At 41.4% G+C, this 12,006-nt stretch overlaps 2 protein-coding genes across 2 annotated transcripts; one reads left to right on the forward strand and one right to left on the reverse strand.

The window, feature by feature from the left end:
• Positions 1-88: 88 nt before the first annotated feature.
• prdx4 (peroxiredoxin 4) lies at positions 89-2,873 on the reverse strand. Its single transcript, XM_057328982.1, has 7 exons — positions 2,620-2,873; positions 1,620-1,737; positions 1,231-1,347; positions 978-1,100; positions 733-863; positions 549-583; positions 89-219 (listed from the first exon to the last, which is right to left on the reverse strand). Exons 1-7 carry the CDS (start codon positions 2,804-2,806, stop codon positions 169-171), a joined length of 762 nt encoding a protein of 253 aa, XP_057184965.1. The 5' UTR covers positions 2,807-2,873; the 3' UTR covers positions 89-168.
• Positions 2,874-3,343: 470 nt separating this feature from the next.
• On the forward strand, positions 3,344-11,497 carry srrt (serrate RNA effector molecule homolog (Arabidopsis)). Its single transcript, XM_057328981.1, has 20 exons — positions 3,344-3,477; positions 4,409-4,558; positions 4,802-4,946; positions 5,022-5,168; positions 5,379-5,567; positions 6,918-7,087; positions 7,254-7,432; positions 7,529-7,642; positions 7,749-7,929; positions 8,018-8,184; positions 8,268-8,329; positions 8,435-8,513; positions 8,962-9,153; positions 9,245-9,415; positions 9,736-9,889; positions 10,009-10,202; positions 10,326-10,482; positions 10,582-10,677; positions 10,993-11,092; positions 11,231-11,497. The coding sequence occupies exons 2-20, from the start codon at positions 4,441-4,443 to the stop codon at positions 11,304-11,306; spliced, it is 2,691 nt and encodes an 896-aa protein (XP_057184964.1). The 5' UTR covers positions 3,344-3,477; positions 4,409-4,440; the 3' UTR covers positions 11,307-11,497.
• The last annotated feature ends 509 nt before the right edge of the window (positions 11,498-12,006 follow it).

Below are 12,006 nucleotides of genomic sequence, written 5' to 3' on the forward strand. Positions count from 1 at the left end.
TAATACAGATCTGACAAGTTTCAAAAGACTGCTGCCAGATCGCCATCTAGTGTCACACAAAACCCAATATGTACCGCAGGAACAGAACCTGTTTACCAAAACTCCTTTTATTGTGTGTTCAGCAACAGGAACCACACAAAAACAAAAGTCTCACGTGAAACATTAACCTCAGTTGAGCTTATCAAAATACTTCAGTTTGCCTGCGGGGTCTGGAATAATCTGCGAGGAAAAAGAGCAGATAAAGAGATATTGTAATTGATCGTGTACCCGTGTAAAATACGACCAAACACACACAACCACAAATCAATACGACACACTTTTCTCTTCTGCAGGATGATTTTAGCACTCCATTTAAATGTATGGCATCATTACATTAATTTGGCATTCGTGTACTATGCGATACACACACACAATGATAAATATCATTTTGACAAAATACTGTCAGATCTTTATCTCAGACCACATAATAAACCTATTCATGTAGATTATTTATAATTATAATAATTCACTTTTTTAGGAATCACACACACACACAGACAAGAACTTACTGTATCACTGCCAGGCTTCCATCCAGCGGGACACACTAACGCCAAAGACACATGAGAGTCAGTGAAGAAAACCAGTAACATCAACAAAAGTCAATTAGGTGAAATGTGATCTGCCTTCGTCTCAGATAAGTATGGAGATTTAAATTGACAGCACTTTAAGAAAAATGCCAAATATGTGCCATACCTTCTCCGTGTTTGTCCGTGTACTGGAAAGCCTGCACCAGTCTGAGCGTTTCATCGACAGAGCGGCCCACAGGCAGATCATTCATTGTGATTTGTCTGAGAACACCTTTATCATCAATGATGAAGAGGCCTCTGAAACACAGGAGAACATTTTTTTGATGTTATTTAACAGGCATGTCCTGACCATCGGCCCATGCAAAACCTTCCAGCATGTTGCATAAGACCAAACTCTTTTGGATCCAGTACCTAAGTGTGTGTCCTTGGTCCTCAAGAAAGACGCCATAGTCCTTGGATATCTGGTGTGTGAGGTCAGAAAGTAGAGGGATTTTCATTGGTCCAAGACCTCCTTGTTTTCTGGGTGTGTTGATCCTGAAATGACACAAACACAACAGTGAATCCATTTGGAGTGGTCACTTAAGTGCATGACAACACAGAACCTGTAATATTCGACCAGTTCGAACAATGCAAAAATGTAATCCCATTCCGGGTGTGGTCTCACCAGGCCAGGTGGGTAAACTGGGAATCCACAGAGCAGGCAACCACCTCAGCGTTAATGGCCTGGAACTCATGCAAGCGGTCGCTGAAGGCGATGATCTCAGTGGGACACACAAACGTGCTGTGAAGTAACACAATCCAGTGAGGATCACAATAACTCGTTCAATGCCTATTTACTTGAACATAAAATAGCATTTGTGCCCTATTTTACAATCGAAATGCGACATGTTTCAGAGCTAAATGTCAACAAGTGGGCACTTCACACCAAGAAGTACCAAGACCTGAATGGACGTTTATTTTTCATTATGCACAGAAATGTGCATTAAAAGGCAAATGGGGTCAATTCTTCATATTTAACATGAGTAACACAAGACGTCAATGTGGTCAACTTACAAGTCCAGAGGATAGAAGAAGAATACCAGGTATTTTCCTTTGTAATCTGACAGTTTCAGCTCTTTAAACTCTCCATTTATGACAGCCGTTCCCTCCCAGTTTGGTGCTGGTTTTGAGACTGAAAAAGAATCATTTACATTTACATTTAGTCGTTTAGCAGACGCTTTTATCCAAAGCGACTTACAAAGAGTTCAGGGAGCAATAAGCGATGTCATACAGGAGCAATAATACAATAGGTGCTAATACAAAGTTACTGGTTTCAACAAAAGCTAGACCACTACCTGTTGAGAGAAAGAGAGAGGGTTAGTGTTTTATTTAAAAAAAATGTCATATGTGTCAAGAATTCACAGAAGAGATGGGTTTTAAGTAGTTTTTTGAATGTTGTGAGAGATGTGGTTGACCGGACCGAGTTAGGAAGAAATCATAACATATTTACTCCATATTAAACTTATATTGCATATGTAATTTGCACAGAAGTGAAAGGTTCGTGTATCATCACAATGCATGTTAAAGAAAGCTCGTAGATCCAGGCTTTATTTACAATGACGTGTCCTTAGAAGCTGTGCATTTCTAAACAACACACAAAGCACGAGCACAATGAAAGTTTGAGTTTGAATCTCGGCAAATGCTCATATTAACAACTAGGACTGTAAATAAATAATAGCTTCCTAAAACATTAGACAAAGCTTGAGCCAAAACACAATATACTACGCAAAACAGACGCAATCTTCAATGCAATAGCACTGTAGCACAGATATGTTATCTCGCAAAATCAGTCGTTGCATCGCATTCAAACAAGCTTTCGTTTCAGATCGTTTTGTTTGCATTCTTGTATTGGGGCGAATGCTAACAGACTCGCGCTTGTGGATTCTGACAGCTGTTGGATGTTGTTTTGCAAAATACAATGCAGCAATTACCCACATTGGTAAAACAATCGCTAAATGATGATTTAAAGACATGCATGTGACTTTAAACAGCATAAATGAGTAAAGTGACACACTTTTGGCTTTGCTCAGGTGTAGTGAATGATCAGAGACGGGCACGCGGAAAGCCTCTCCGGGATAAACGTGTCCACTGGCGTAATTATAACACTCTTGTTCCTTCTTCCCGTTCACACCATCACAGGCAACAGACCCGAGGAGGAAAAACAGGGAGAGACAGATCCACTCACAGCGACTGACATCCATTATTGAGCCTTGTAGGAAGCACGTCTCTCTCTCTCTCTCTCTCTCTCTCTCTCTCTCTCTCTCTCTCTCTCTCTCTCTCTCTCATTGATTATTATGCGTCCTGTCGTCGTCGATCTATATCCTGAACTGATCTACTACAACTGTCCCGGGGGCCTTGTTATGTCCCTGTTTATGATATAGAGATCTGTTTTTATCTTTTTACGTATTCATCGTTTTATTCATTTGAATTCACAAATATAAATCCATTAGTCGTCAGTGTTAGTGTTGGCGTATTTCATCATTTTAAAAGGACGTTTTTTGCTAGCACATTTGTTATTGTTTCGTCTCAAGTTCAAGTGAAGCGTTTTATGTGGCCAACTACAGTTTAGAAATTACATTATTATAATCTGTATTTGCTATTTTGATCTTTTACTAGTTTAAACAATCTGGATAATATTCTGTTTTTAACTATCACAGTAAAATAATATTATAAGCTATTTGCATTTGCTAGTATTACGGTCATCCGGACACACTGTGGCGCTGTCGCTCCGCATATGTCTATTACTTCCGCTCTGCCCTGCTGTTGTTCCGTATATGGCTGTTCGTTCCGCTCTGCCGCTGCGCTGTTGTTCGGGATGGTCGCTATTTGGCGGGAGCTCACCGGATTAAAACCTCTTTCAACCTAGTAACTAGTTAGTATTCCACCACTAAATATATTATGTGTATGGTTTGTCGCTACATTAAGCCCTACTGACAGTTAAACAGTATTTAAATCCACGATTGTCAGAATCCTTCTTATTCCTGCGTTTAGGGACTTTTTCTTACATAACGCGATAGAGGCCGTTACACGCTTTAAGCCTTTGAATGTTTTTAAACAGTTTTAATATAATCTATATTTTTATTCAAATGTTGAGTGATTTTAACGGCATTAATCCAGTTTCTAATTTGTTGGTTAATCGAAACAATATGAAGTTAGCGGAAGAGCTAAACACGCGAGGGGCTCGAGACAGCTGCACCTCATGTAACTTACTTGATGAGTTTGGTTCCAAAATGAGAGCTCCGTTTTATTATGTTATCGTGTTTTTATTGTGTTAGTTAGCTGTATTTTTGTAGTTATTTGGCTTAAATCAAATCAAAACAAACCAACCGCAGTTTGACTGATATTAATTGGAATGTACTATTAAAAAAGCAAGACTTTTGAATTTTTTTAAAAACGGAGTTATCTCATTTTGGAACCAAACTCTTCACTTGCAAGAGACCAGAATGTTGACATTTTAAGTGCCTCATAATGTTGAAAAACGTAATAAATAGACCAAGTCATGGTTTAATCCTGATGAGTTTATTGCGTGGTTTAGGGCTTTGGGTATACATCTTAGTACCAAAACGAACACGAGGAATCCTCGTTAATAGTCTGTATAATGCAAACTGTTTATGTAGAGGTTCATTTATATTTTTGAGTGCCAGAGTTTTTATAAATGTCTCCCCAGAAAAAATCTGACAGGTCTGCTTTATGTAAATGTATCATTGAGGATTATCACGCAATGAGTATCACTGTACGACAATTATATACATATATACTTATATCACTAATGTATACTTCTATACTTTTGTGTTTTACCGCAGATTTTTTCCATACTAGACATCATTTGAACACCATGGCTGACAGTGATGATGAGTACGACCGCCGGCGCAGAGACAAGTTTCGCCGGGAGAGGAGTGACTATGACCGGTCCAGAGAGAGAGAGGACAGGAGGAGAGATGACTGGAATGACCGGTGAGGACAAGAGCCTGAAGAAACATTTCACAGAATATTCTTTTCATGCCCGTTAGGCCTGTGCTAATTTCACAGAAGGAAGACAAAAAAACTGGAAAATGATATAAAGGCACAAAAATGATTAAAAGAAATGTTATTTGTAAGCAAACAAAGATGACTGTGGCCAGGATCCTACTGGCGGTAGACAAGAGTCTTGTATGCTTGCGTGGTTTTATATGTTTGTTTTTTGGTTGTCGTTTACTGGCGGCCCTCGGCAAGAGAGTGGGACCGGGGCCGTGAGCGCCGCAGTCGTGGCGAGTACCGCGATTACGAGAGAGGTAGACGGGAGAGATTTTCCCCTCCGCGTCATGACATGAGCCCTCAGCAGAAGCGGATGAGGAGAGACTGGTAAGATGATTTATGTGTTTGGGGAGATTCCGGATGTAAAGACTGCATGTCGAAATATAGCTTACTATCTTTCAGGGATGACCATGGAGGTGACCCTTACCACGGTGGCTATGACCTGGGTTATGGAGGTGGGGGTGGACCCAGCTATGCTCCCCCTCAGCCGTGGGGTCATCCTGACATGCATCTAATGCAGCCCCATCATGGAATCCCTATACAGGCCAGGTGAGGGAGAGGAAGCCATTTTGTTTCACTTTAGTGAATTTGTTTGAATGAATCAGTTCGAAGCACAGTGATTCAGGCTTTTGTGTCATTATTTGATGTGCACAGAAATCTATCCTAAAAACCGCATCAACATCAAGATATGTGTGGAGCATTGTCAGATGTTGTAATAATATTTGGAACTTATTCAACCATCCTCTTGATTTCCTTCAGACTGGGAAACATCCATGATATGGATCTTGGTCCACTTCCTCCTGTGATGAAGACCTTTAAGGAGTTCCTGCTCTCTCTGGACGACTCTGTGGATGAGACGGAGTCAGTCAAACGCTACAATGAGTACAAGATTGATTTTAGGCGTCAGCAGATGCAGGATTTCTTCCTAGCCCATAAAGATGAAGAGTGGTACGATTACACCTAAAGTTCTTGCTGTAGAGTTTCGTGTTGCATGTATTCACAGGATTCTGCCCTTCAGATATTTTGCTAATGTTGATACCCGTAGTGCCATTAGTTTAAGGTAGGATGGCCTTAATTGAGTCAGGGATGCCCTAATGTTTTTCTGCATTGGACATTCAAGATGTGGTAATTCTTTGCTTTAAAATGTTCACGATTTCAATTAGTTAAATATTAGTGCATCTTTGTCATGAAATAATTTGTTCTTGTTTGTGCCAGTGAGGTTGACTGACATCTGATTATGCTTTCATTGTCCTTTTACAGATAAACCGAATAGATTAATGCTGTCAAGTGTGTTTTGGGACTTTGAAAATGTTTCTATTGTCAGTTTATCTCCACAGCAAACAGTTGTTGCTTAATATTTCTTTTTACATTTCAGGGTTTCTTTTGTTTGCAAATTAACATTGTTCTTCCCTCCATCACAGCAAGGTATTGGAAGATGAGAAAAGCTCTTGGACCCGACACGGGATTCGCTGTTAGTCAGTCAGGGTTTGCACTGCGCACAATGCAGATGCCATTAGAATCCAAGTACCAGGGCTCTTAGTCAGACAGCCGAGCGCTCCGAATCCAAACCGGCCTCCGCGTTTTTTATTTCTTTAGTGTGTGCCTTTCTTCCCCTTTTTTCGTTTTCGTTTTTTGATATTCGGATCAATCAGAATCCCCCAAAACGCAGAAATCGTGTGTGTTCGTGCACACACCTTTGAGAAGACTGCTCTCAGTGTAAATGTGTTGTAATTCGGGGAGTTCATCAGGTAATTTAAGTGCACACAATGGAAATGTGTATTTCAATTGTTTGACGTTTGTTTGTTGATTAAGTTTTTTTCTCATTTTTTGTTTTCGGCTTTGGTGGTGAGTGGAATAACTTGTTACTGTACTACACAACACACTTGAACACAGAAAGACTGACAGATGTGCACTTCAGCCGTCTTAGTGTCATTCTTCATTACATAACTTAGTGAGCTGCTTGGCTGTCTTCTGCCACACTGAACCCTATTTAGTTTCAACTACATAACCATCAAGCACACCTTAAAAATGATGCCTATGTAGGGAGCTCACTAGGTTTTGTAACACAGTCACAATGTCATGTGGCAGAAAACTGCGTGGGATATTGAGGTTGTTGATTTATTTGTGCAGACTACATTAGATGATCAGTTATTGGTGATGGATACAGAAGTCTTAAATGAAATGCAGGGGTTAGGATTAAAGCTTGCATGACCTGGAAATAGTTGCTAACATGTTTTTTTCTTCCACATCCACCCTGTTTTCCCCTCTCTTTCTCTTCTCTGGCTTTCTCTCTATCAGGTTTCGTTCCAAGTACCACCCGGATGAAGCCAGCAGGCGTAAAGCAGATGCACACAGCGCTCTGCAGAACAGGCTTAATGTCTACATGTTTCTGATAGACAACGGCTGGTTTGATTCCATCTCTCTGGACATAGAACGCGCTCAACAAATCACCAAGATTTTAGATGCCGGTATGGACAATTGCATTCGCATACCAGATGTAAAGGAACTTCAAGTTAAAACATCTTGGCAATCCACTGGTTGATTAACTAATTGAACATCTCCAACTTTTGCCTTATGTTTCTCAACATATGAATGGGGTTTATGTCATAAAAAGTAAGTTTTGTTTCATTTTAGCTGTGATAAAGATGGAAGGAGGAGGTGAAAACGACCTGCGCATCCTCGATCAGCCAAATGAGGAAGAGGAGGAGAGAGAGAGGCTGGCGTCAGGTGGGGCCGGGTCTGAACCTCCCAGACGAGACGAGTCCAAACCCACAGATGTCGAACGCAAACCTTCTGCTGAAAAAGACAAGGAGGTGAGTGCATTAGGTTACGGAGAAGACGGTTGTGTGATTTTACCTTTTAAGAGTTTTAAGCGTTAAGTTTTCCCTGATCTTTGTTTGTTTGCGTAGGGAGAGGGAGGCGAGGTGGTCGAGAAAGACGCAGGTGCTTCTGCAGCAGGAAGTGAAGGAGAGGAGAAAGCTGAACCTGAACCAGCCGCTCAACCCATCCCAGAACCTAAGAAGGTCAGTGGGTTGTATGCTTTGTTTTTCTCCCTAAATCCTGCAGCTGTCATAACTTGTGTATATGATGGCACTACGTTACACTGTCTCTCTCTCTCTCTTTTTTTAGACGGGTAAGAAGAGGAAGAGGAAGCACAGCGGAGACAGTGAAGACGAAGCCAGCGCATCAGACAGCGAATCTGATTCGGACTCTGACTCAAACTCGCACTTCTCTGAGAAACCCCCAGAGAGAGAACGAGAGCCCGATGAGGTAGAGGAGAAAGAGGAAGAAGAGGAGGAAGAGGGTGAAGGTTAGTATCGCTGTCGCTCCTATTCTGAATGCGTTTCCTGGTAAACCGTAATGATGTGATGCTCAGATCTCTTACTCGTCTCGTGCAGCATCTGACGCGAAGGAGCGGGTGGACGAGAAGCCGAAGGCAAGAGAGAAAGACAAAGAGAAGAAGCCCAAAGATGATCAGCCTCCGAGACCTCGGCCTCTTCACCGGACGTGCTCCCTCTTCATGAGAAGCATCGCCCCTACTATATCGAAAGCAGAGATTGTTGCTGTGAGTGTGCGCGTCAGACATGAGTGTGTTTAAGATTATTTCTTCATCGAGTGGTGATGATGAATGTGCTGTTTTTGTCGCAGCTCTGTCGACGCTATCCGGGATTTATGCGTGTGTGTTTGTCAGAACCGCAGCCAGAGCGCAGGTGAGAGACCAACATCCATAAACTTCCTGTGTTTCTTGGTTCTTTATAAATAATAAAAAATCTAAATAGTAATGGCAAACATTATAAATATATTTTGTGTTTCAGGTTTTTTAGACGTTGCTGGGTGACATTTGATAGAGGCGTAAACATCAAAGAGATCTGCTGGAACCTGCAGAACATTCGGGTGAGTTTCAGAAGACACTCGGAGGCCATCCACACGGGACGCGTTTAGCTGTATACGTAAAGATTTTGTGTCGTATCGGTGTTCCTCCACATGGAGCCGGCGTTTTGGGAGCCTATTTTTTTTAGAAACCGGGTGCCAGAGTGGCTAAATCTGAAAACGTCACCCTTGCGTTTTCATGTGTATTTTCTTAATGATGATGTCATGCCCCCAGCGCGCAAAGTTTGTGTATGCTCCAAGTCCTTTTCTCCGTTCTTAGTGTATCTCTGTGACAGAATTACAGCGCCACACACTGAATTGGCGTGTATACTCCATCGTTTTGAGTCGGTTTAGCGGTTTCATGTGTACGCAGATATTTCTTGAGACGATGTTGTGAAAAGGTTGGATAGGGAAAGCTCTGGCGTCGTGTCTTAACCTCATCCTCCTCTCATTCTCTTGTCTCCCTGTCCAGCTGCGGGACTGTGAGTTGGCTCCCGGAGTCAATCGGGACTTGGCACGCCGCGTACGTAACGTCAACGGGATCACTCAGCACAAGCAGGTGCTCCGTAATGACATCAAACTGGCTGCCAAATTGATCCACGCGCTGGACGACAGAGAAAAGCTCTGGAATCAAAAACCTCGAGGAGAGACGCCCACTCTGGAGGTATTGTCACTTCTTCTAGTGTGATGCGGTGTTAAATATATTGACAGTGAGCTTATAAAGTTGAATTTTGTTTTTCACTCTTCACTGATAGCTTCCTGCTCAAAATCCCATTCTGAAGAACATCACTGATTACCTCATCGAGGAAGTGAGCGCAGAAGAGGAGGAGCTTCTGGGGAGTGTGGGTGGAGTTGACTCGGAAGAGGGAACCAAAGAGGGAAATTCCACGGAGATGACTGTGGAAAGAGATGACAAACTTGTCAAGGTCAGGGAGCAAAAGTGATGAGTAATGTTCGTGTGTTTAGAGGAAACAAAACCTAGTTCTTTGTAAAACGTTCAAAAATAGTTCACCACAATATTAACAATAAGAAATGGGGTACATTTTTTATTGAATTTCTCATTGTTCTGTTCTCAAATGTTCTGTAATGCATAATGATATTTTAAATATTTCTACACATTTTAAGTACTTGCATGCAATAGAAGTATTTGTTGTGTTGCCCATTGTATCAGAATGCTGCCTTTAAAATCAGTTTGTCTTGTAGTTCAGTAAAAATGACAATGAGATTTAATTTGAAATTTTTCCAGGTTCTGGATCGTCTGCTCTTCTACCTCCGTATTGTACACTCTATTGATTATTACAACTCCTGCGAGTACCCGAGCGAGGACGAGATGCCGAACCGCTGCGGCATCATCCACGTGCGTGGACCCATCCCTCCGAACCGCATATCCCACAGAGAGGGTGAGCCACGATTTCACCACTGACCGGTGGAGTTACACGTGTTACTGTCTGCCTGCCACTGCTATACAGTAGATACAAAAGAAGTTCTCTCTGTTTGACTTTTTCTATGCATCTTGTAGTGGGGGACTGGCAGAAGACGTTTGAAGAGAAACTGGCATCTCTGTTCAGTGTGAAGGAAACCTTGTCTGAGGATGAAGCTGCAAAAATGGGCCGCAAGGACCCAGAACAGGAAGTGGAGAAGTTTGTGTTGGCCAACACGCAGGAGTTGGGCAAGGATAAGTGGCTTTGTCCACTCAGTGGAAAAAAATTCAAGGTGTGTGAGGAAACGTGATTTCTGCGCGGCACATTGCTGTATAAACCACCTAATCATTTTGACCATTTCTGACGGAATATGATGCATCACTGTCATTAATAAAATGATTCTGTCTCTCTCCAGGGCCCAGAGTTTGTGAGAAAGCATATTCTTAACAAACACGGGGATAAGATTGAAGAAGTGAAGAAAGAGGTTGTGTTTTTCAACAACTTTCTAATGGATGCAAAAAGACCCTCAATCCCAGAGATGAAGCCTCCGCTCCCTCCTGGACCAGGCCAGGGTTAGACACCTGTCAATCACGTTGATGATTTATCCATGAAACTGCACACTAAAATGAGCTCTAAACAATCACTGCGTGTCTTTCTCTTCCTGATTTTAGGAGTGCTTTCACCTGGAGCTCTTCCATTTCCACCCCAGGGTCCTCAAGGCCTAATGGGTTTTGGCCAGCCTCGACCTCCAGTGATGGGTTACGGAGGTGCGTGTTTGCATTTGACCAAACTGTAGTATTTAGCAGGGCCGGAAATCAGAGATCCTGTACAAAGTTAATGATGCTAGCAGTATTTTGCAATAAAAATGTTTTCTTGATTCATAGTTCTCTTTTCCAACAACAAAATTGCAGAGCAACCAGTTTTGTGTTCATAGTATTCACAAACTGCTTCAATGTGTATTGTGTAGTAGCATGTCCAGTGTTTTTAAACTAAATTTAAAAACTGATGTGACTGCTTTAGCAGACATGTTTTGTTTTTGAAAGCTACGTTAAGACATTTGCGGGTGTTTTACCATTAAACAGGTGTTCCACCTTACCCCCCCAACCAGTATGGAGGTGGTAGAGGTAACTATGACAACTTTCGTGGACAAGGCGGCTACCCTGGGAAACCTAGAAACAACCGGTGAGGCAATTGTATTGCATTGGCATTAGTAATGTTTTTGATCATGTCATATGACTCCCTTAAGTATTGTTAGTTATTTGAGAATAGAAAAGTTGAATATATCTGCTAGTATGTGCCAATCAGATCTTTGCTTTTCAGAATGATGCGTGGGGATCCTCGCAATATCATCGAGTATCGTGATCTAGACGCTCCGGATGATGTGGACTTCTTTTAGAGCTCCTTTTTATTCTCTGCATTTTAATCTTTTTTTAAGATTATCTCAGCATTTTCTTGTTGGGTTATGTGCATTCATTCCAGGAATTCGCTAGCTCTGTCCTTTGTGTTGTGTAACTGCGTGCACTGTTACAGAGTCACCTTGTTGTACTTTTGCCCATTTTTTTGCTTCCAATAAAACTTTCATTTGGATGTCATTTGTGTGAATGTTTTATTTGACGATTTATGTGTAACCATTTTAAAGATTCAGTTCATTTTTATTTTGATTAAAGGAATTTTCTGGGTTCAGTGCAAATCGAGATGTTTTATCTAGTATCTGCCTCATAGTTATTTAAGTTTACATGCACAGTGTCATATACAAAACTATTGTTTTGTGGTTCCGGTCATTTCACGTTCCTGTTTTTACTTTCAGGTTTTTTGTAATATGAATTTCACTTCCTTAGCTTAGTGTATTGACATGTTAGGGTTCAGCTCATCACAATCGTAGTGACATAGCAGGGTTTCATTTTCTTGTCATGTGTATTTTTGTTTAGTAGTAATGGATGGGCTATTGAGAACACTGTAGTTCTTGCCCTGTTAGTGTTTTTTTAGTCTACTAAATAAGAATAATAGTACTGTGACAATCAAACCTGAATCTCAGAATCATGTTTGCACTTTTGCACCTTGAATATAAAGGAGTATTAGTTTTTTTCATTTGTTCA

Source organism: Triplophysa rosa, linkage group LG2 (genome assembly GCF_024868665.1).
Source record: "Triplophysa rosa linkage group LG2, Trosa_1v2, whole genome shotgun sequence".
Classification (NCBI taxonomy): domain Eukaryota; kingdom Metazoa; phylum Chordata; class Actinopteri; order Cypriniformes; family Nemacheilidae; genus Triplophysa; species Triplophysa rosa.